The following is a 21,183-nucleotide window of genomic DNA, read 5'->3' as shown; positions in this document are numbered from 1 at the left end:
CCCATTTAACTGTCTGCAAGAAGACGAATAAACACTGGCAAACTGTTCTTTATGAGAAAATAAAAACATAATGGAACAATTTATTTGCATATTTTTTGGATGCACCATCACTACAGACATGAGGATGTCCTCGTTTTATCTTTAGAAGCCACTTACTACTTGACCGTGCTACCTGGCCAGAAACAATACAAAAATGAAAACTTCTGCATGGAGTTCAGATGCCGTGCCACGACTTATTACCTTAGCGTGATGGAGGTCTACACCGTACATAGACAGCTTCTTGGCATTTTCCAGGAAGTGCATCTCGGCTTCGGCTGGTGTCATCCCCCTGATTGGACAAGACACAGCACATAAGACATAAACAAGCAAGGCAAAGAAGGTTTATAAGCGTTCTGACTAACATGCAACACTTTAGGGGTATAATTGTTTATGGTAATGTCAAAAACGGGGATAATTTAAAGTTTTATTGCATATAGATTTTGGAAAATGTTTTTTTTTTTTTTTTTTATGGATGCTATTAGCTGGAACTCCACAGAGTGCCATAAGTGCATCCATTTTTAGCATAGATGGTTTTTAGAGAGACCCTCAGCCTGGTGCTGTCACTGCCACTCACCAGCCTCTGAACAGATGGTACTGCATCAAATTATCATTGAAATACAGGGAGAAGGAGGACAGCTACCTAGATACAGTTGTAGGAAAACAGAAATCCAATGTCTGCAGGCATACTGCCTTTCAAAACAGATGAATTATTACAGGTTGTAAACATTTACGCAGGTAGACTGACTGAAGCCGTTAGATTAAAGGTTTAATGGGGCTTAAGAAAAGCTGTATATCTGACACATAAAAACCGAAACTGCACAGCTACAGATTAATATTTTCAACTGAAAGATAATCACAAGAACAAATTCAACAACATGTCCTCACTGAATGCAGCCACAGCATTTTGTTAATGGAAACAACAGTGACACATGACCCTTCTAATTACTGTTCTGATGTAAAGAGAGCAAATTTGGCCCCACAATGCTACTCCATTAAGATTCTGTATGCATTATAACACATTTTTGCAAAAAACATCTTATGGCACATACACCGATCAGGCGTAACATTATGACCACCTTCCTAATATTGTATAGGTCTCCCTTGTGAATCATCAGAGAACGGACATGGGCCTTCTGAGGGTGTCCTGTGGTGTTCTTACAACACAGTGTTGTTAGTGGGAGGCCTTTGAGGGGAGGGGACTCTGAGGATCATCCCACAGATACTTGATCAGTTTGGGATCTAGTGTATTTGGAGGCCAGGTCAACACCTTGTACTGTTCTTCATGTTTTTTTGAGTTGTTCCAAAAGTGTTTTTGTGTGTGTGGCTGTGTCAGGCTGCATCCTGCTGGGGATGGCTGCTGCCATTAAGGAGTGGTCTGGTCTGGTCTAGGTGGGTGCTACATGTCTAAGTAACATCCACATGAATGCCAGGTCCAAACGTTTCCCAGCAGAACATTGTATTGTGACCAAATGTCATTTACTTGTACTGTCAGTGGTTTTAATATTGTGGCTGATCGGTGAATGACACTATATGAGAATCACAAATTTGTCTTATCCACAAGTGTTTCCTTCATATTTTGGCATAAAAGAACACTTTCAATTATTCCTTTTACCACACCACTTATATAGAATAAGTGTTGTACATTGTTGTCAGTCAGATCAAGGACTTTACAGAAAGTAAAATCTGACGCAGTAACTAACTTGTAGGTCTTGTGGAGTTCCATGACCTTCTCCTCTAGCTCTTTGGTCTGGTTGGGTGCAAACCGCAGTTCGCTGATGTAGTCGCTGCCCAGTTCCTCAGGGTCATAATCTCCGAGTTCGGACTGCACCGTGTACGAGCCCAGTACTGTGTGGGTGGCGAAGGAGCAAGGCAGGCGACCCGAAACTACATCATCTCTCAGCTGCAAGCACAGGTAGTACCTGTGAGAAAGAGAGGAGAAAAAACAACCCCAGAGTCATCAAATCCACTGTCCGGAATTGATTTTTAAATCCATTTGGCCAGCATTATCTCTTATTTCTCCCTCATTAAATACAGTTTAAGGGCATTAAAGACTATAAACCTAAGAGTCCACATGCAAGAGAAGAAATTAAAGAAGAAAATACAAACGGTGTTAGTGAAATGCTAGCTCACCTCGTGATATCCTCGGTCAGCTGGGAGGGGTCTGGAGGGTAAAACTTCACATTGAAAGCAAAGTTCCAGGGACCAGCTGATACATAGACACAACACGAAATGATTAAAATCAGCATTTTACAATTGTATACGCTTAATTTGGCTAATCAGAGGAAAACTGTTGAGTGGCTTCATTTGATTACGGCACTTACTCCTGATCTGCTTCTTGAGCTCCTTGGAAGGATCCAACCAATTCTGTAACAGATGACAAAAGAAGAGCGGTGATTACAAATCCCCTTATAAATATCTTGCAGTCACTTTATGTCGTTTTTAATTCAATTTCCAGCTGGAGATTGATGTACTGGAGATTTTTTTTATCTTTTAGATTACCTTCTGATTCTCCACATCTCTGTGTGTGATGCCAAAGTAGTCCTTCTCCAGTAGGTTGAGGTGGTCACACACTTTATCGAAGAGCACTTGGCCCCTGGCACGCTTCTGTGGGGAGAAGAAAAACAAAACATGGATTTAACGCAGTGTTATTTGATTGCAGGGTTTCCAATACACTGTTAAAACCATGGCGGCCCATCCAGGGTCTAATTTCCTCCGCCATGGTCTCATAACATACTGAATTTAAAAATTCACGTAGCATGTGAAGCTATTTGTAATAAAAACAGATGCTACCGTCTCTTCTTAAAACCCCATGTTTGTGCTCTTGATTTTTTAGACCATGAAGATTTACAATTATTTAAAGAGAGTTGGTTAAAACCCAGAGGAAACGACTCCAGTCGCTAAAGCCAATATCCGTGTTATTACGGTAATTTAAAGACGGACGGATGCAAAACGCATAGTCTTATTTTATGTGCAGACATTTCATACACTGTATAAATTGTTTTAATAGTTGGGACAGCACCATAAATAGAGGCTTTTATTAAGACAAACAAAAAAAAAAAGTCATGGTCTCACAAAATCGTGTGGGAAACGCTGCACCATCTATAATCAAGAGGATATACTGTATTTACTTTGGAAGGAACAATATATTCAATGAGTGCCTGAGAGCTTTTCAGATTCATGCACTTTTTTTTGTTTGGATCAAAGATTATTAAACCTCCGGCACCTTTGACTTGAATTTCTTGATAAACAAACACAGAATAAAATAAAAGCAAACAAGATATTACTATTGGTAATCTTTACTTCTGTTCCCAGTGCAATTTTACGGTGCCATGGAGAAGCACTTCACTTCTTCTCTTCTCATAATTATCTTAATAATTACATGCAAATTCATTCAAACCCTTTTTTTTTTTATGCAAAACAACGGTATGAAATTAAATTCCCAATTACAAAACCTGCAGGATGATGCAGCACATTATACTGCTGCATGACAAGTTTTTTTGTCTGCATGGTATTGTAGCCACAATCGACCTCCAGAGCCACTGTGAACCGATTCCCTACTATATAAAGCATTTCCTATAAATACGCCTTCACTTTCTTGGGCGCAAGCTGAACATCAGCGACGTAAATGCTTTGCATCGATCGACTGCACATGTCTGAGTGCCGGATGCCGTCGTCTCTCCCACTTGAACAGGCCGGACTTCACAGGCTCATTTGGCCGGCTCACATGGGATATTTTAAGGCCCGAGTTGCGACAACACAGATGGCTCCTGGCTGCGCGGAGCCAACGCCAGCACATCATGTCTAGATAGGCTGAACGCCACAGCCTATTCTAGTAGCAGCCGAGTCACAACACGCCTATGCATCTGTCACACTCGCAGGCAAGCAGCGTAGAGCGCATATGCTGTGAAATCAAGGCCTGCGAGGATTGAAGTCTGGCCGTCTGTAGCGGCAATATGGTCTTTCTGACACATGTGTTACAGTTGAATGAACACACACACAGACTAAAAACAACCTTTTAAATGAGAAAACTCTTTAGCGGCATTTTAACAAAGCCATAAAGCTGCTGTTGGCAGGGTGTTAATCCTACCGCAGCATCTCTGAGGGAATTAGCAGAGTCATGCTCGACTGCCGCTGCTCGGGTGTGACGAGTAGTGGCTTCACAACGCAGCACTTGAAGCTGGCTTTACCGACAGACATAGAAAAAGAGGTTGCGATCCGCAAACCTCTGTTCAGGATCGGTCCAAAAGCCGACAAACAGATATGGCAACAACAGTAAATAAGTTAGGAGGGTAACAGATGCAGCAGGCTGATCTGATATGCACTCCCTGCGTTCCCTGGGGTTGTTTTGGAGTAAGAAGAAACTGGGAAGTAAACTGATCTCATTTTAGAAAAGACACATAAATCTTGATCAATTTCAGAACACCCTCATCTATATTTAGAGAGTAAACAACAGCAGCAGGTACACCGAGTTTTAATGGGGGAAATGAAACCTGCATCGTCAAACCCACGCATGTAAAATATGACTGCAGCGAACATTTATGGCAAACATCGATTATTCCTATAAACCCATTTCCTCAATTGATCATGTGGCGTACAACACGTCTGAAAATACCTTTTTCTAAAGGTTTTGTTGTGTCCAAAACAAAAAGATCCAGTGTTTGTCGTACCATTATATTAGTGGGGGGCGCCCCGTCCCCCTCAAAATTGGAGAATGAACCAAGAAGAAATGTTTCAATGTTTAGTTAAATGCACAGTTCAACAGTTCAAGTCACTGTTCAGTTCCTATATCGACTGCTGTCATTAAAACAAACTTGAACACCACGATTCCTTTAAGTTTTTACTGTCTGTTTACATCCTCAAAGATGTAGATCTCGGGGAAACACTGAGATCCATCAAAATAGTTTCTAATTAACTTTCTGTCAAAAATGTAATTGTCTAATTATTTCAGCCCCAATTAAAAGACAACAATTGTCTTCTTTAGAGGTAGGATATAGATGTACTTCCCCATTCATTGGACGTAAAAAGACAGTAATGGGACCCTTTTATTCTTCCTCCACTGAGACCTAACACACTCTGAAGTGAAAGGGAGGAGGTTCAGCAGTTCTGTGTCACAGAAAATGATAGGAAACGATTAACGCAGACGATTTTCTTTCCCACAGGAGGAAACTGAGTTGAGCTGGAAAACTACAAGGTCAGGGGGGGATAAAAATGGCAAATCTCGGCACTCTGGACCGGTTTCAAATGGGACGGGGGAGGAAGAAGGAGAAGAAGGAGGAGGAGGAGGAGGAGGAGGACACAGTGGCAATTATCTGAGGGTCTTCTGACCTCAACTGCACTACTGTGTCAGACGCTGTAAGACGACCTAGCTCAAGTCTGCTGTGTTTCACCCTCAGCTGCTATGACTCATCATACAACAGGATTTTATTTTAATTTTAGGAATAATGAGGTCTGACTGGTCATGGCCATATCTAAATGGTTGCTATGACTACTCCTGCGGTTAGCAGTCAAGTAATTATTCCTTTTTGTTTTTTAACCGCTGTTGCTCGGTTTTTCTTATATTATCACAATATATTTTTGAATGAAAACTTGTAAGTGACTATTGTAAAAAAATAAATCCAGGGAGTCGCTGTTACCATGGTTACGGTTATCGTCAAGCAGCAGCAGGTGAGACTGCTTCAGCCTCATCACTGCAGCAGTTGTCACAGCCTGATTTAGCTTTTTTTTTTTTTAAAGCTCCCAGTACCGTCACACCCAGGGGAAGAGGCAGACAAGCCTAACACACAGTTTACTTATAACACAAAAGGTTTCCTCTGTTGTTTTCAGTAGGAATGTATTTATTGACATTTGCATTTGGCATGGTTGTTTTCATACCCTCTGACCTTTATAGCGTTAAAGGTGTCGGATGCAAATAAAAATATTATATTGGCACAGACCCTCCTTAGATTTAATCTTGACGATTCAACCGCCTACAGGTCTTTTCTAAGCAAATAACCCTGACCTCTGACACAGCGATCGTTGGAGATTCATGTGCATTTTTAAGAGCAAACACTTTGTCTTGACATTCTCGTTCTTTCTCACTCGACCAGTTCCTTGTGCTCACATCCCCTCAAATCCCGACGTCGTCAGCGTTAAGTAACTCTCATGTAATGCATATGTGTCAGTGTTGGGAAACAGTGAGCTAAGGTCAGACGAAAGAAGGAAAGCCTTGACTCGGGTCGTCCCAGCAGGAGGGCAGGACCAGGAGATTACGGGGCAGCAAGCAGATGGGACATGGTGATTCAACACTACATTTGCTTTTACTCACAATTAAACACCGCATAATAACAATGTTTATACATCTTTTGTGTTTTTAGGTAAGACAATAAAAGCTCAAGTGTATATTTATATATAGTAATGCAGCGTCATCTTGTCTACAATACACATTTGCAGGAAAATGAATCCAATACACACTCGCAAAAGCTGGCACCCCCAATCATTGATTTTCTGTTCATACCGAGTATGAAGTGTATTCACTTAGATGATTAAAAAAAATCCAACTCCAACTGAAAGATAAATGAGCATTTTTGTGATTCTCAACGCAAATTTGATAATGAGGTCATCTGGAGCGTAAATTAGGTTCGATTTTTACGTCTCCTGGTGTGATCCCATTTATTAAACAGGGGCATACCACAGACTTCTACACAAAGGCCTGTCTGGTTGTTATAAGGAGGATTAGTAAAATAAACAAAACACTTATAAAAACTATGTGTGTAGAAGATTAGTAGTCTCAAATAACAACCCATTATGATAAGGGTTATCGCAACTATGGCTCAAAGATGTCATATCTTTTAATAGCCGGCCTTAAATAAATACTGTGCGGAGTTGAAAGACATTGGCATGCAAACAGGAGGGAGGGTCGGACCAAAGACACAACTCAGTTGCGTTATGTTACATGCAGGATCCAGTGTTTTAGAGTTAAATTAGTGGTGTGCTCCTTTAAAAACACTCATCAGCTAATTGTGGAGTAGAAGTAGGTTTCAGTCTTACGTCTTTTAGATTGAGTCCCAACTTGCTAATATTTCCCATAGTTGTGTGCATCTCTTACAGGAAGAGCTTATAAACTACCAACATTGCAGAATCACCTCCGAGGCTGTCTGAAGTTAAGAAGTTCAGACTGACCCCCACCTCTCATTTCCAGATCACTGTCCTTAAAAAAAATAAAATAAATCCTTTCAGTGCCACAGTGGGACATCAAGTAATCATGCCAACACACTGAGCCAATGACACTGATTCCCTCCAACAAATGCTCCCATTTCACGGTCAGAACCCATCACCTCACCACCAAAACAGTCGGCTAATCCCTCTATCCAAACCCCTGGTGCGGAGGAATCTGCTTACAGGAGATTTGCTGCAGAGGAGGGTCTGGTTCTCTCGTTCAGCCTCAACACATTTTTGGGACTCTTACAAAGTCTCGTAACTTTAACAAAACCAAGTTAAACCTTTTTCTTTTTCCCCCCTCGGAGAAGAAATATGTGAGATTTAAATGTCAAATGGGTTCAGGAGTCAGATTTATTCCTGAATTAATGACGCCCGAACAGAAAGAAAGACTATTTGAAGGTAAAAAGCAGCTATTATGCTGTGGCATTTACGACAAAAAAGGCATTTTAATTTTTCCTTGTGGGCTGTACTTGAATCATTTGGGTTATTTCTGAATTGTAGATACTACAAGACCATGGATTAAAGGCGTAAGTGTTCCACTCAAGGATACACAGTGCTGTTTTGGTGGAAAAACCAATAAAGTAAAATGCATCAAAACCTGAAGATGATGCATGTGGTCAAAATCAAAACAGCAAAATAGAGAAAACGTTTAATTTCTTTGATAGATTTGCCAGCCCAGAAAATAATGGACCCATCCAACACTTCATTTTTAGCCGTTATTAAGATTAACAACCAGCTCATGCTCTATTTCTTCCCTTCCCATATTGAATTTTTCCACATTATGATAGAAGCCACACTGCCGGGGTAGCGGCACTGAAAGCTGGACATTTCTAACACAAAGACACGTGTTTCTCGCTGATTGTTGGCTCTTCTCTCCTCGCACGGTTTATTTCTGGATAGCAGATGAGCTTTGAAGTAAAAATGCAAGAACTGTTATATAAATATAGTTTTTTTTCTCTCAAGACTAAACAGAGGGGTTTAGGAGACAAAAAAAAAAAACAACAAAATCCCATAAAGCTGCTTGACAATGCAAATCTGAATGTGCAGAGAAATCCATGAAATCCCTGCTTCTGAGAAGGGGTTTTATTCTATTTTAATGCAACAGGACAATGATCTAAAACACAAGGAGACATTCAGTGTAGAGCAGAAGATAAATCTGGTCTTTCAGCTCCTGAGGATTATATCCTGACGGGACACATCTTCTTTTTTTACATATTAGAGGAATAAGTCAAGATGCTGCCCTCAATGGACCATATTTTTATTTTATTTGTTTTATGAATCCCGCCCCAGATTTCTTTTAGCAAAGAAAACTGCTCACGGTTGATAAAGCCTTGTTATACAGCATATCACAACAGCAAATATGCTATCACATGGGCCTTCTGAGGGTGTCCTATGGTGTCTGGAAACAGGATGCTGTTAGTGAGGGGCCTTTGGGTCCTATGGGTTGAGGTGAGGGGCCTTTGGGTCCTATGGGTTGAGGGGAGGGGCCTCTATGGATCATCCCACAGATACTTGATCAGTTTGGGATCTAGTGAATTTGGAGGCCAGGTCAACACCTTGTGCTGTTCTTCATGTTTTTTTTAGTTGTTCCTAAAGCGTTTTTGAGGCTGCATCCTGCTGGGGATGGCTGCTGAACATCAAGTAGTGTCATTGCTATGGGGTGGGGGTGACTGCTCTGGTCTAGGTGGGTGCTACATGTCTAAGTAACATCCACATGAATGTCAGGTCCAAAAGTTTCCCTTCAGAAGACTGAATTCTCACAAGATGGTCAATGTTACTAACTTCTCTTGTCAGTGGTTTTAATGTTATGGCTGATCAGTGTATTTGCTGCCTTCAAATGGAACCTGTGAGCTTGTGGTTATAACATGAGATGTTGTGATCTCAGACCTTAATGAAAATGAGGTGTGTTCATCTGGACTCTTCCTGTGAACACGCCAAACACAACCTCATCTGAAGGCAGCAGCACGGCCTTTATCGTGCTAAGAGTCTTACACTGATATCTCAAAATAACTATAACTATCTAAAATACAACACGCACCGCCTCCCGGGACTCACCTCCAGATTGAGTGTGTAGTCGGAGCCATCCAGGAGGGTGATCTTACACTGCATGATCTTCACCTTCTTGACTCCTCTCAAAGGAGACTTGGACAGACGACTAGTGGACGACCTGTGGGATACCTGATCCTCTTCCTGAGGCTCCTGAGAGAAAGAGAACAGCAATACATTTGTAGTTGAAATAACATTCATAAGCACAATAATTAGCCCATATTATAATAGGGAAAGCACAAGTGTATCCATGATGGCTCCATTAAATGCCCATAATTGTGAAAGGGAATGTATATAAAGAAAACCTCACCTAAGTGAACAGCAGCCATCATTTATACACTTGCGCTTTCTCTACTGTGATGAGTCAAGATGGCTGCAGTGAAAAGGGTTATTTTCCACATTTTGTATTTTTGCATAGGATTTGCACATGCACCGTGCACATCGTCTGTATTAAATGCCTCTGATATTTAGTGAAGTTGGCTGTGACATTTCTGTCAACTTTCCTAGTCCTAAATATAGAGAGCGGGACCCTGATGGAATTTAGCCTGGTCCCACTGAGAAGAGCTAGAGGTGTGCCTCCATTTTGTCTCAAAGAGAGAAAATCCAATTTTCCACATGGTTGAAAAACAAAGCCCTTTCTGACTGACTTTATGCTCAAAAAGAAGTCTCTGGCTCCGAGACATTTGTCTTTCTTACTAAGAAAGTGTATTTAATGCCCGCTTTCATTCTTATGAAGAACATTTCTTATCTTCCTCTTCGGGCCGTATTCCTCCCATTGTTCCTACAGTATCTAATGCAGCTCACGTGGACCGACTCTCCCCGAGGACCCATTCAGAATAACCACAGCAGAAAATGATGATTACCTTTAGAGAGTTTACTGCAGGAGTTTCCAAGAAATACCAAAAAGGATGTAATTCCAAATATTTATGGCTGATTTATAATGAAATCACAGGACAGCAAACTGAACTGAGGCCAGTTCGTTCATATGTGCACCCCGCAGGAGCGAGCATGCGTCTCACAGGAGAGACTGACAGTGTTGAGTCAGAACGCCGAGATTTCTATCAGTTGTTTTTCTGCCAAATCTCAAATGGGAAGCTGCCAAATGTTGTAGTGCATCCTCCCAAGTGTGGCACAAGATGTAGCTACGGGAATGAATCACCTTTAAGGCAAGAAAGTTATAAATAACTAATGATATTCCCATCCCACTTCTTAAATACAACAGAGGCCGATGGGAATGTGACACGAATTAGCAAATATTAGAATGATAAGCTTAACTAAGATGCTGACGTGGTGTTAGCATGATGATATTAGCATCTGACTTAAAGAGGTGGCCAATGCAGATGAATTATATGAGAAACCTAATATCCCGCGATACATCTCACACTTTCGGAAACTGAAAAAACAAAATATGAACATCTAATTTTTCTCAGTCCAGCTGGGAAAAATAAGATATGCAAATGTGGCAACTTTTTGTTAATTAACATTTAATGATTTAATTTATTTAATCACACAACGGATCCATCCATCACCTCGCCCCGCTTCTGGCTGCTCTCTGATTATTACATCCCATTGTGATTCAAGGGTAGCTCATGCTCTAATTCTCCGTTTCTGCATTTTTCTACACGGTAATGAAAGCTTGCCGGGCCAGTGGAGCCTGAGCATGCTCAAGCTACACTTACAGTACATGCTCCAACACGAGGCGGATAATTAGAAGGTAAAACGTAAGGTGACTGACCTTTTGCGTTCTTAAGACAGACTTCTTATTAATAATCTATAACTTTGCCCTCAAGTATGGCCATCAGCAATATGCTCACAATATTAAGTAAAAGCAAAACTAATAAGACAGCCCAGTACAAAGCTAACCCTCACCCTAGTAGACTCTAAGACCCTTCGTCCTTCTGAGATATACCAAACATCAGTCAAACCTCTTACAGCCTACTTTCTGTTCTCTAGCTTATATCCAACAAAAACAAGAAATAAATGTGTTACAGATCATGCAAAACAAATTAACACATCCTACAAATAAAATGGTGTGACTTAATACTTGTGGAAAATTGGATTTGCTTTAAAGGAACACACCAGAAAGACGCTGCTGTGTCTGAGGTGAAAATGCGACATGTTAGTGATTTGTCCGGGATAAAACTGGGGGCTTTGAAGTCTATCAGTAATGCACTTTCTTCAAGTAGTAAATTAGAGGAGAAGCAGGAATGTGTCTGAGACTGTCCCTCTGTGGTGCTGGAAATTCAATCTGCGGATCGATTATTAGATAGTGAGCCCAGAACGTAGTCTGAGCCAGAACCTGCAGACAAACCTCAGATAACATCGGTATCTACCTGGGCTACATGAAACGGGATAGATGCAGGGCACACTATTCTTTATCACTGGTTTAAAAATAAAAAGCACAAACATTTTCACTATTCCAGCAGTTTTGTGCACACAAGACACACACTCGTCTTCAACAGCTGTCCCAGAACAATTAAACGTTGGTGATGAACCACTGAACGCCGTGAGGTTTTACTTCCAAGCAGCTACTTGACTAACGTGGTTTACTCATCGGTCCCACATCTGTGTGAAGACGTGCTCATCAGCACAACTAGCTGACGTAAAAGTTGGAAGCGAAAACGTCCAGACTATTTTCTTTTCCTTTCTTCCTTCTCTCCATTTCTAAAAGAAAAGCAAAGGAGTACTTACGATAGGACGAGTTAACATGCAAACAAATGTCTCTGACGCAGGGTTGCAGCCACCATGGAGGACACTGGGGTCACGTCGTTCACTATTTTCTTCGACTCAATGTTCATTACCATATTTCTACACAAAGACTCAATTCATTCAGGACAGGGATGAATGGTGTGTAATGTTTTCGCACATTCAAAGGGATCTATACAATGTTTACGACAGAAAAACAAAACCCCCCTTGCAAAATCTAATAGAAATATGGGATGTGGTGATGACATTTTGTGGATCCCCCCCACCCCCCGTTTATAGTTCTTGTTCTTGCAGGAATGACAGTGAGTGCATGTGGTTATGAAGAGGCTGACCTGTTCTTTCCTGGCCGGGGTGCTGTGTCCGGCGGCAGCTGGAAGCTGCTCCGGCTGGTTCTGAGGCGAGGTGGGTTCGGCGGCTGCCTGGCCGGGGTGGGATGTGGCTGTAGCTTTCCCCTTCTCTGTACTTTCCTGCGGCTGCTTGGCCTCCGAGTCTGCGCCTGATTCAGTTGTCATGGTAGATCACACTGGAGTGCGGGGAAAAAATGAGGGTAAAGAGGAAAAGTAGATGAGTCAGCTGACTTGTTATGAATTGATGTACCGCTGCTTTCCAGGCTTGTGTAACGATAAGCTCCCCCGGATGCAAATGCAGAGATGTGGATATTGTTTGACAGCCGAATAAAAATAAATGCCAGCGGATTTGGTGAACTCAAGTCCCCCCTTTTCTTTTCTTTTTTTTTTTTAAAAACAATCTCAGCGGTGGCAGCAGATGATAATGGAAAGTGCTTAGACAGCTGGATGCTATGACATTTACAAATTCTACAACAAAATATTCTCCTATTGTAGAACGGTGGATTAAACTGGCTTAAAATAGTCTCATATACCTATGTTTACTTTTGAGTATTGATTAGTTTCCACATGAACCTTTGGCTTCCAAATGTTAGAAATTATTGAAATAATTACAGATGGAGTTAGCCAGGGCTTTGCTCAACAAACAGGTTATCAATTATGAAAATATTGCCCGATTACTTATCTTTAAATTGATTAATTAAAATATTTATGAACCGTGTCAGTTGTACTCCGACTTACTTGTAAAAGCATCTAATAAAAAGGGGGATTCAGTCAGCTACCACTAAAGCAATTAGCTCATTCATTTACTGAGCACGTTAGACTAATTTGTTGATTAGGAGGAAAAGAACTGCCAAAATGTAATTGATTATTCACTTTGTGTAAGCAATTGCTCCGACGTGAAGCCCTGCAGATTGTCCACACGTTTTGTTTTCCGCAAAATAAATTGGGACGCTCCTAAAGTTATAGATGTTTATTTTATTATAAATAAAAAGAAGGCCTTGTGATTTATCCAAAAGAGGAAAAGAACATTAATTAATAACAATAATCAGAATAGCACTGCCCTTCATTTCTCTATTTACAAACAGGAATCCAAAGTATCTGAGCTGCATGTCTTTCATTGCATGACCTTCTCCTTCTGTGAATAGCAGCATACCAGCGACAGATACCGTCCAGAGGGCCAGCAACTTGGTGGTGAGGGGAAGCATCTAATGATCGGTTTTGACAGACAAGGGTGTCAGAAAGGACAGTTTGTTTTTGGGCTAACCGTGCCCAAAGGCTCAGACACTGGGATGTGACGTTCAGAGGGCAAACTAGGCCTCTGCAGCACACACAGAGAAAGAGAGAGAGAGAAAGAGAGGGAGAGAGAGAGTCTAAGGTTTGTAGTAGAGATGCCTGTCATTCTGCTGCTGGCTCTGAGCTCTATTTATAGGGCTGTGTTTACTGCAGGGTGAGAGGATTCAGGAGTCAGAGTCTTCCAGCCGTGGCCCGGGACAACAGCCTCTGGATCAACAGGGCTACCGGTGTGGACTGAGGTGATGCCCCAATAATGTTGACATGCTGACTTGAAAAGAAAAAAAAAAAAACCTACATCCTCTATGGAGGGAGAGCTGCAGCTAACTAAAATAAATATAAATAACTAAAGAAGTACAGTGGACCGAGACTAAACCTATGAGATACGGTTTAGTGCCACAAAGATTTCTAGGGGTCGAGATGTTTTGCAAGTTGTAACAAGAAACCGGTCTCAGAAAAATTCACAAAGCCTTTCTCTAAGACTAAATTTGGCCCACATGTGTAACTCCCCGCGTCCTGCTGAGGACAGTGCTAGCAGGCACATAGCTGGATTATTAACAGCTGGAGTCCATGCCCTTATACAGCCTCTGTGTCGTTTTCCTCATCTTGCACTGAGCCAGATTAGGAAGATATAACCCTGAAGGCGTGCTTACATTTATGCAAACCAAAAAAAATTATTGCTATGAAGAATGATACGTTAATATGAAGGGAATTGCTTTTTAAATGCCAAAGGCCTAATTCGTCTGATGGAATTAGTATTACAGTCTAATGCTAAATCAAACTATACCAAGTAATAAAATCAAAAGAGTGAGTTGTTGACTGAATAAGTCAAAACCTGTAAGTCATGAGTAACTGGTTTGACGCTCCAAGGGTCACTGGATGTAACATGCTGATCAGACTCCTTTTCAACTTCAGTAACTTCACATGCTATAAAAGGGCTATAAAAAGATTATCAAATCTAGATTACAAGTCCAAGAAGCAGTGATGTAAATGAATGAGATCCAAATTCCAACCCTGGAGTTTTCCGAGTGAGGATAAGCGATTCTAAAAGAGCCGAAATCAAGCAGAAATCCTGTCAGATCCTCTGTGCCGTCTCTTTATCGAGTCATGTGCGGCTGAGTTAAGGAGCGGCTCAGAAGTCAGCTGACAGAAGATGGCTGCACAGCTAACCTTTGCATCTCTTAACCCCCCCTATGAAACAGGAACTATGGTAGGAGGGGAGGAAAGGGACATCTTAGCACCATAGAAATGGAGGAAGAATACGTTCAGTCACTGGTGACAGGCACTCTTCACAGGGCCACACAACAGCCCACACAGTAGCCTTGTGTGTGGCCTTCGCCATGCACTGCCACATACATTATGCATTCAGAAAGCTGTATTCACAACTCATTTAATGCCTCGGATTACTGCGGGCGTACAGGAGCGGCCGACGACCGAGGAGACGTAGGCTCATCATGCAAGATTCAGTTTCAGTTGAAGAGTCGAAGGCAAAGTTCTTCAAATTTAATCATCCGTCGTATATTCAACTAAAAGAATGTGTGCTCTGCGGCTCTCTTGCTAATTAATCTTGCAAAACAGAGATTCCACCTCGCAAATCACCCAGGCATTAACATTTGTAGTCAGAAACAGACGGTGTATGGCAGGTTTTTTAAACGAGAAAATCCACAGGATCAAAATAAATTCCAGATTTGAATCGACTTGACAAATCCAAATCCCCCCCCCCCGAATCTCATACTGAATCTTATAAGGCTTACCTTTCAACAAGTGGGGGAAAAAAGCCACAACTGAAATGTGTCTAATCATGCAAAAAATGTTCGCAGCCTGTACGTCCAGCCTAAAACTTACAAGCTGCTACCTTTTATCGCCAAAACAACACGTGCAAAGCAACAACCGCAGCAATTTCCGAACGGTTTTCAGCCGAAAATGGCCCGAAAGTGCATTTTCGGTTTATGGCCGAAAATTTTCGGTGCATCCCTACGAGTTACGGCTTGTTAGCGTCACTGTCACGGCTTATCATGACCTGGACCAGAACCAGACCTGGAAAAGAAGCAGCTTCAGTAACCGAGGCTGAACAGGAAGTTTAATACATGCACTTGTGGCATCAGTAAATTTCAACATCCACCCTGACTAAGAAGCAATCTACAGAAAAGGCAAATCAGTGCAAGAACGAGCCTCAGGCGTTAAACGACTTCCTCAAATTTATCTGTCAGATGACCATCCTAAAAGATTTTCACTCAAATGTCACCTGATAGAAACCAGATATACTCTCTTCAGTCTCACCTGAAGATAACGCTAACACTCTCAGTGATGTGACTTCTAAGGAAGGACGAGACGGTTTTTATCCTCTTGTGAGTCCAAAATGACCCACAGTGAATCAAACTTCTGCCACTCAACAAACACACCAAATCACATTCAGATGTAATGCTCAGCCAACGCGTGACAGTGGATTTTCACGTCCACGCTAAAAGCACAGCTGAGGCTTATCAGTACGTAGCTACATTGCATAATTGATCACTGACACTAAATACCGTGCACGCATGCAAACCTCCATTTTAAGGTCCATTTGCGATTGCAATGCACACTTGTCAGACGCTGGCCCGTGCACGAGGATGAGGGGACTGCCATCTGTGCTGAGCGCCATTAGCCAGAGTACACCACAGCTGGGCCCATCCCTGCCACCCCTGCCCCCACACACACACACACCCCCATAACCTCCCCCGGGGACTTAAGAAGGTTACATAGAGGGGATAGTTGGCGGTTTTTAACGTGTCGAGGCCCATCACGAGCAGGCCTGCCGTGTATATACGATGCGACCCCTCCGATTAGCTGCAGGGGCTGACAGCTGTCACACACAAACGCAGCTACTGTAAGAGGATACCCTGTAGCTGGTCTGGACACTAAAAGGAGACGCCCCTGCTGAGAGGTTACGGATCCCCTGACGTCTTTTTAACCGTCCCGACTCCAACACAACAAAATTATTGACATGTTTTTGTCAGGAATACTGTTGACTAATATGTCATTGCCAATGTGTTGGGTGAAAGGCTAGATTTTGTAGAGCAGGAACCGTCCGTTTTCATGAAAGAAAGAAAACAAGTAACATGTTAATATTTAAAAGTGTGAATATCTGCAACTTCTCGAGGTCTTAAGTTGTACAAACTGTAATGTTTTGGGGGTTTAAACTTTTCATCAAACAAAAAAAAAATGATATATATGCTAAATGCCAAATACTAAATTTATTTATCAAGAAAATAATAATGATACGGATCCATAACAATTGTTGGGTGCAGCCCTAACAATTTTCTGAACCTTTTGTCTGGTAAGCCAAGCTTCGGCGGAGAAGAGTACACAGTTAAAACAAGAAAGACTGGAATGTCCAGAGCTAAAATGAGGTATTGGACATCAGAGGAGTTGAAATGTAATACAGGTTTCACATGGCTACAGCAGAATGAACTAACTGTTTATCTGACTCATGTGAGACTCTCACCAGTGGCTTCTTTTTTTCCAGTCAGCAACTCTGAGTTGTGACTACTGACTGTATCTAAAGATGGATGAACCCCGCCATGATGTCACCCATAGGGTTCCTGTTTTGAAGCCTGACCTAAATCCCAGCTAATTCAAAAAAAAAAAAAAAGAAAAGGTGGGATGTGGCGATGCCGAAGTCTGAATGCTGTTGGGAACAAAACTGCTAACATGTTCATTACTGCCGTTAAGTCAGCCATTTATTCGTACCGACTCACTTTTAGGCCATTTGAGGAATGCAAATCTTCAGCGTTTGCTCCTCTCTGCAACCTCACAGGTTGCCGCTTTCAAGTGACCAACTTAACTAACAGGCTAATAAGAAAGACTGAACTGAGTCTATGAGTAAAACTTTCCATAATCCTTAACGTTCCCTTGCATTTCATATGTCACAGCTTGGAACGTTGCAAATGCAAATCTTGCATTTCATTCTTGGAGCCTGCAAAGACAATCCCTAAAAATAATCCTCTGCAAAAGCCTAATCTCATCAGTGACTCAGCACAACGTCTTAGGGCCAAAGCTTTATGATTCTTTCTGTCTTTTTCCCCCCCCTTGCGCTTACCCTCTAGACATATAGTGTGTATACAAGCCATTCAAACCATCTACTGCTAAAACAACAAAGGTTATTCTCTCCCGTGAGACTCGGATGAAAAAGAGTCTTGTAAAAGCAGAAATTAAAAAGTATTTGGACGTTTGATTTGAGTGATTCGGTCTGAATCGAAACCCGATGACTCAACAGTACATCTGGAGAAAGGCAGCACATGAAGGTGACTCCAAGCAGAGAGCATTTCTGCTGAGGAGGCCGTAAATCGCCGTCACCTTGGCCTGTTTACATTCTTAGCATGGCTCTCTTGCACCACGGCATTCGGGGATTCAACAGACAAGCCAGCCTTAACTTATCGTCATCTAAACTCGACTGAGCGCCTCATTATGGAACACAATCAGCGTGTAGTTGTTGATGTGCAGATGCATGCACGAGGCCAGGGTTGGTTTCCAGTGAAAGTGCAACATAAATGTGACTGACAGGATAAGTGACTGTCAGTTAGGAGTTTGTGGCGGAGATTAAAACTAAATCTTCCTGTATCGATGACAATCTAATAACTTCTCATAGAGTGGCTTTAGGGATTAAACAATTTATGCGATTAGCTACAGGTAATCACTAAACCACACTGTTTCAAGCTTTCGGATTATTTTCACGATCACTGGGAAATGCTCAAAGAGTCGACCCAGAGGTTCTAGCTCAGTCTCATAAAACTACTAAGACGACAAAAACAGGGCTGCAGCCAATCACTTCTTCCACTGATTGTTTTCTTAGTAAAACAGTGGAAAAAGACCATCACGGCTTCACAGAGCACGAGTCGACTTGCCTTGTCCAAATTTCAAATATATTTAGGTTAAAAATGAAAGCAAACACGATGATGTATTGATTGTCTAACCGGCGGCAGATGAATTGGATGTCAAGACAGCTCATTACATTGAAAACTCACACTTCCTTTTCGGTTCATTCCGCCCCGCAAAGACTGCTCTCTAAATAGTATAAATCTAATCAGGCTTGTTGAACTTTTACAGACGAAAACAATTAGCCTTTACACAACCCCTGCGCCTGGGTGACTGTGCAGTGACGTACTCATAAGGTACTGCTTAGCTAATATATTTAATTATGGATATGGATTAATGTAGCCTACAGTCTCCTGTCTGTGCATATTAAATGTAACACAACATAGGGGAAAAAGCAAAACAAAAATCAATCTAAAGCTTTGCTAATATTTTTAGCCCCCATGTTAACATTTAGAGGGAAAAAAATCAACATTTAACCTTTAAATATGATCATATTCTGCCTTTGTCATGCTCACTATCAAGTTTTTAGTTACCTAATAATATATGTACAGTGCTTCCTGGTCTAAAGCAATGGTTTAAGGGTAAAGGAGACACATCTATGACTGGGGCGTATGATAAAAGACTTCATGTCATGGTTTAACACCATTTCTTCAGCTTTTATGTGTTGCCATTGATCGTGGCCTTTCAAGGAGATGTCAGCAGTTTCTTTTATGTAGTAACGTAGGACAGAAAGCCGACTGCATCCGCGTTAAAAGCAAACTCAAGACGTGACACTCCGCGAATGAAGCCCCGCAAACAAGGCCCACAATGTCTCTGCCCTTCAACGCTGCTGCAACAAGAGCTTACTGTGCATCTTAATCAAATTGTCAAGTCAGACTCCAAGCCATCGCCTGCGAGGATGTAAAGGATGCTAAAAGGGGAGCCAGACCTTGTCATCCTGCCCCCTTAGCCACGCCTACCGCACTGCAGATCAAAAACACCCAAGTATGTCGTCTTAACCTCGGATAATGTAACAGTTTGAACGCATCAATTGTGTCCGAAACGGAACCGCGTCCGCCGGGTGACTCAGCGCTGCGCTTCGCTGGCGTTAAAAAAGCGGATTAAAGCATCGGTGTCGTGTTGTTTCGCCCGTTTTTTCTCTCCTAGAAACCAGAGCACGTTAGCCGCTTCACCTTCGGCGGTGTGCGTCTTTGAAATATTTGTCCGAGAGCCTTGACTTTCCGCTACAAGATAACCACCGCCACCACAACCAGTACAGGCACAAAACATGTCGCCACAATGTTACGCACCGAAATGCTACAATAAAAAAACAACACACAGCCTTGAGACCCACGCTTCTGACACGGCTAGCCACGTCCACTCGGCTTTTTTTTCCGCCTCAGTGAATACAGTAAAAGAGTATTTTAATTATCTGTCAGCGGCGGCCGGAGTTGTTGTGGTTACCAGAAATGTGTCAGCAAAAGGAAATAACACGAGCGCGAACCGGGAAGCGTGCGTGTCCGCTAAGAAAGCGTCTCGAGTGGGATTAAAGAAGCAAAGCGGCAAAATGAAGAGGTTTTTGTTACCACAGAAGGCGTCCTCGTTCAGCTGGATATGCGAGTTGCATTCGTAGTAGTGGGCTTCTGTTTCCTGACAGCGGTGCTACTCTGCTGCAGTTCCCCCTCTCCGCCAGCCTATCAAACTCCACTATGCAGCTGAGAGTAGAATTGTGGGATATCAGGACAGCCGGGGTATTATTTTAGCAGACACCCCCTCCTCCCCACTCCCCACTCCCACCCCTACCCAACCAATACACATTTCTTACACAGGGAGAAAGAGAGAGAGAGAGCAGGGGCAATTAATGACACGAGGTCTGTTGTTTTAAAGGGAAAGCCAGCGAGAGTCACCTCTATTTAAGGAAATGTCATTAAAATGAAACCGAATCAGCCGTGGAATGCAACAAAATTCACCTTACTCAAGTCATTACCTGCAATTTTGAGCTATTTAGGTGCAATTAAAGTCAAGATGCTTTTCATATGCATGCATTTACACTTTACGTACCACAACGCAGCCTCTAAATAATACATTATCTGCCGTGAAACTTGTTAATTTCACCAATATTTTGTTATGATGCGCTAGTGCTATTCCCCGTTGAGTCTGACGAACGACACCAAATAACACCAAAGCTATATGGGTGAGTAAACGATCATATTTTATGCCAGAAATAAGGTCCAGGTTGTAAAAAACAGTAGTTCCCCTTTAAAGGTTAATGCATAACTTTTTTCTCCCCCTTCTGGAGGTGACAGGAACTACACATGCGTAAACCTCCCGAATGCAGAGTTTGTTTTTCATCTGGAGCATCTGAACCTTTTCTCAGACACTTTATGGATTCGATTTCATTCTTCCTGACCGCAGGAGACTGTGACATCATAGAACCCAAGTTGCACTGGTAACTATTTTCCTACCTTACTCAACTCATTACCTGCAATTTTGAGCTATTTACGCACAATTAAACTCAAGATGCTTTTCATAAATGCCTGCATTTACACTTTACGTGCTCACTGTGTCACCCCAACAGCTAGTTAAGACACAGCTGAAACAAAAATAATGAGCATGTAAAAATCATGGATGTTTTCTGGTTCCTGCAGCTGAATTTTAAGGATGCGCTTCTTTTATTTATCTTATGTCACCATAAACCGATATGTTTTGGATGATAAAACATGCA

The 21,183-nt window shown here is 42.0% G+C and overlaps 1 protein-coding gene across 1 annotated transcript in view; it reads right to left on the bottom strand.

Moving 5' to 3' along the window:
* LOC311490091 (band 4.1-like protein 3) overlaps positions 1 to 20,180 on the bottom strand; it is a 39,266-nt gene extending 19,086 nt beyond the window's left edge. The window contains exons 1-8 of the mRNA XM_084547444.1: positions 20,045 to 20,180; positions 12,321 to 12,511; positions 9,292 to 9,435; positions 2,539 to 2,643; positions 2,361 to 2,403; positions 2,170 to 2,245; positions 1,740 to 1,958; positions 241 to 328 (exon numbers count right to left, since the gene is read on the bottom strand). Coding sequence (XP_084403570.1) covers positions 241 to 328; positions 1,740 to 1,958; positions 2,170 to 2,245; positions 2,361 to 2,403; positions 2,539 to 2,643; positions 9,292 to 9,435; positions 12,321 to 12,500 — 855 coding nt within the window. The 5' untranslated portion in view covers positions 12,501 to 12,511; positions 20,045 to 20,180. The remainder of the gene's footprint in view (positions 1 to 240; positions 329 to 1,739; positions 1,959 to 2,169; positions 2,246 to 2,360; positions 2,404 to 2,538; positions 2,644 to 9,291; positions 9,436 to 12,320; positions 12,512 to 20,044) is intronic.
* Between the last annotated feature and the right edge of the window lie 1,003 nt (positions 20,181 to 21,183).

The sequence above is a fragment of the Chelon labrosus genome (genome assembly GCF_963514085.1).
Source record: "Chelon labrosus genome assembly, chromosome: 6".
NCBI lineage: Eukaryota > Metazoa > Chordata > Actinopteri > Mugiliformes > Mugilidae > Chelon > Chelon labrosus.
This window is presented reverse-complemented; position numbering and strand designations above follow the sequence as displayed.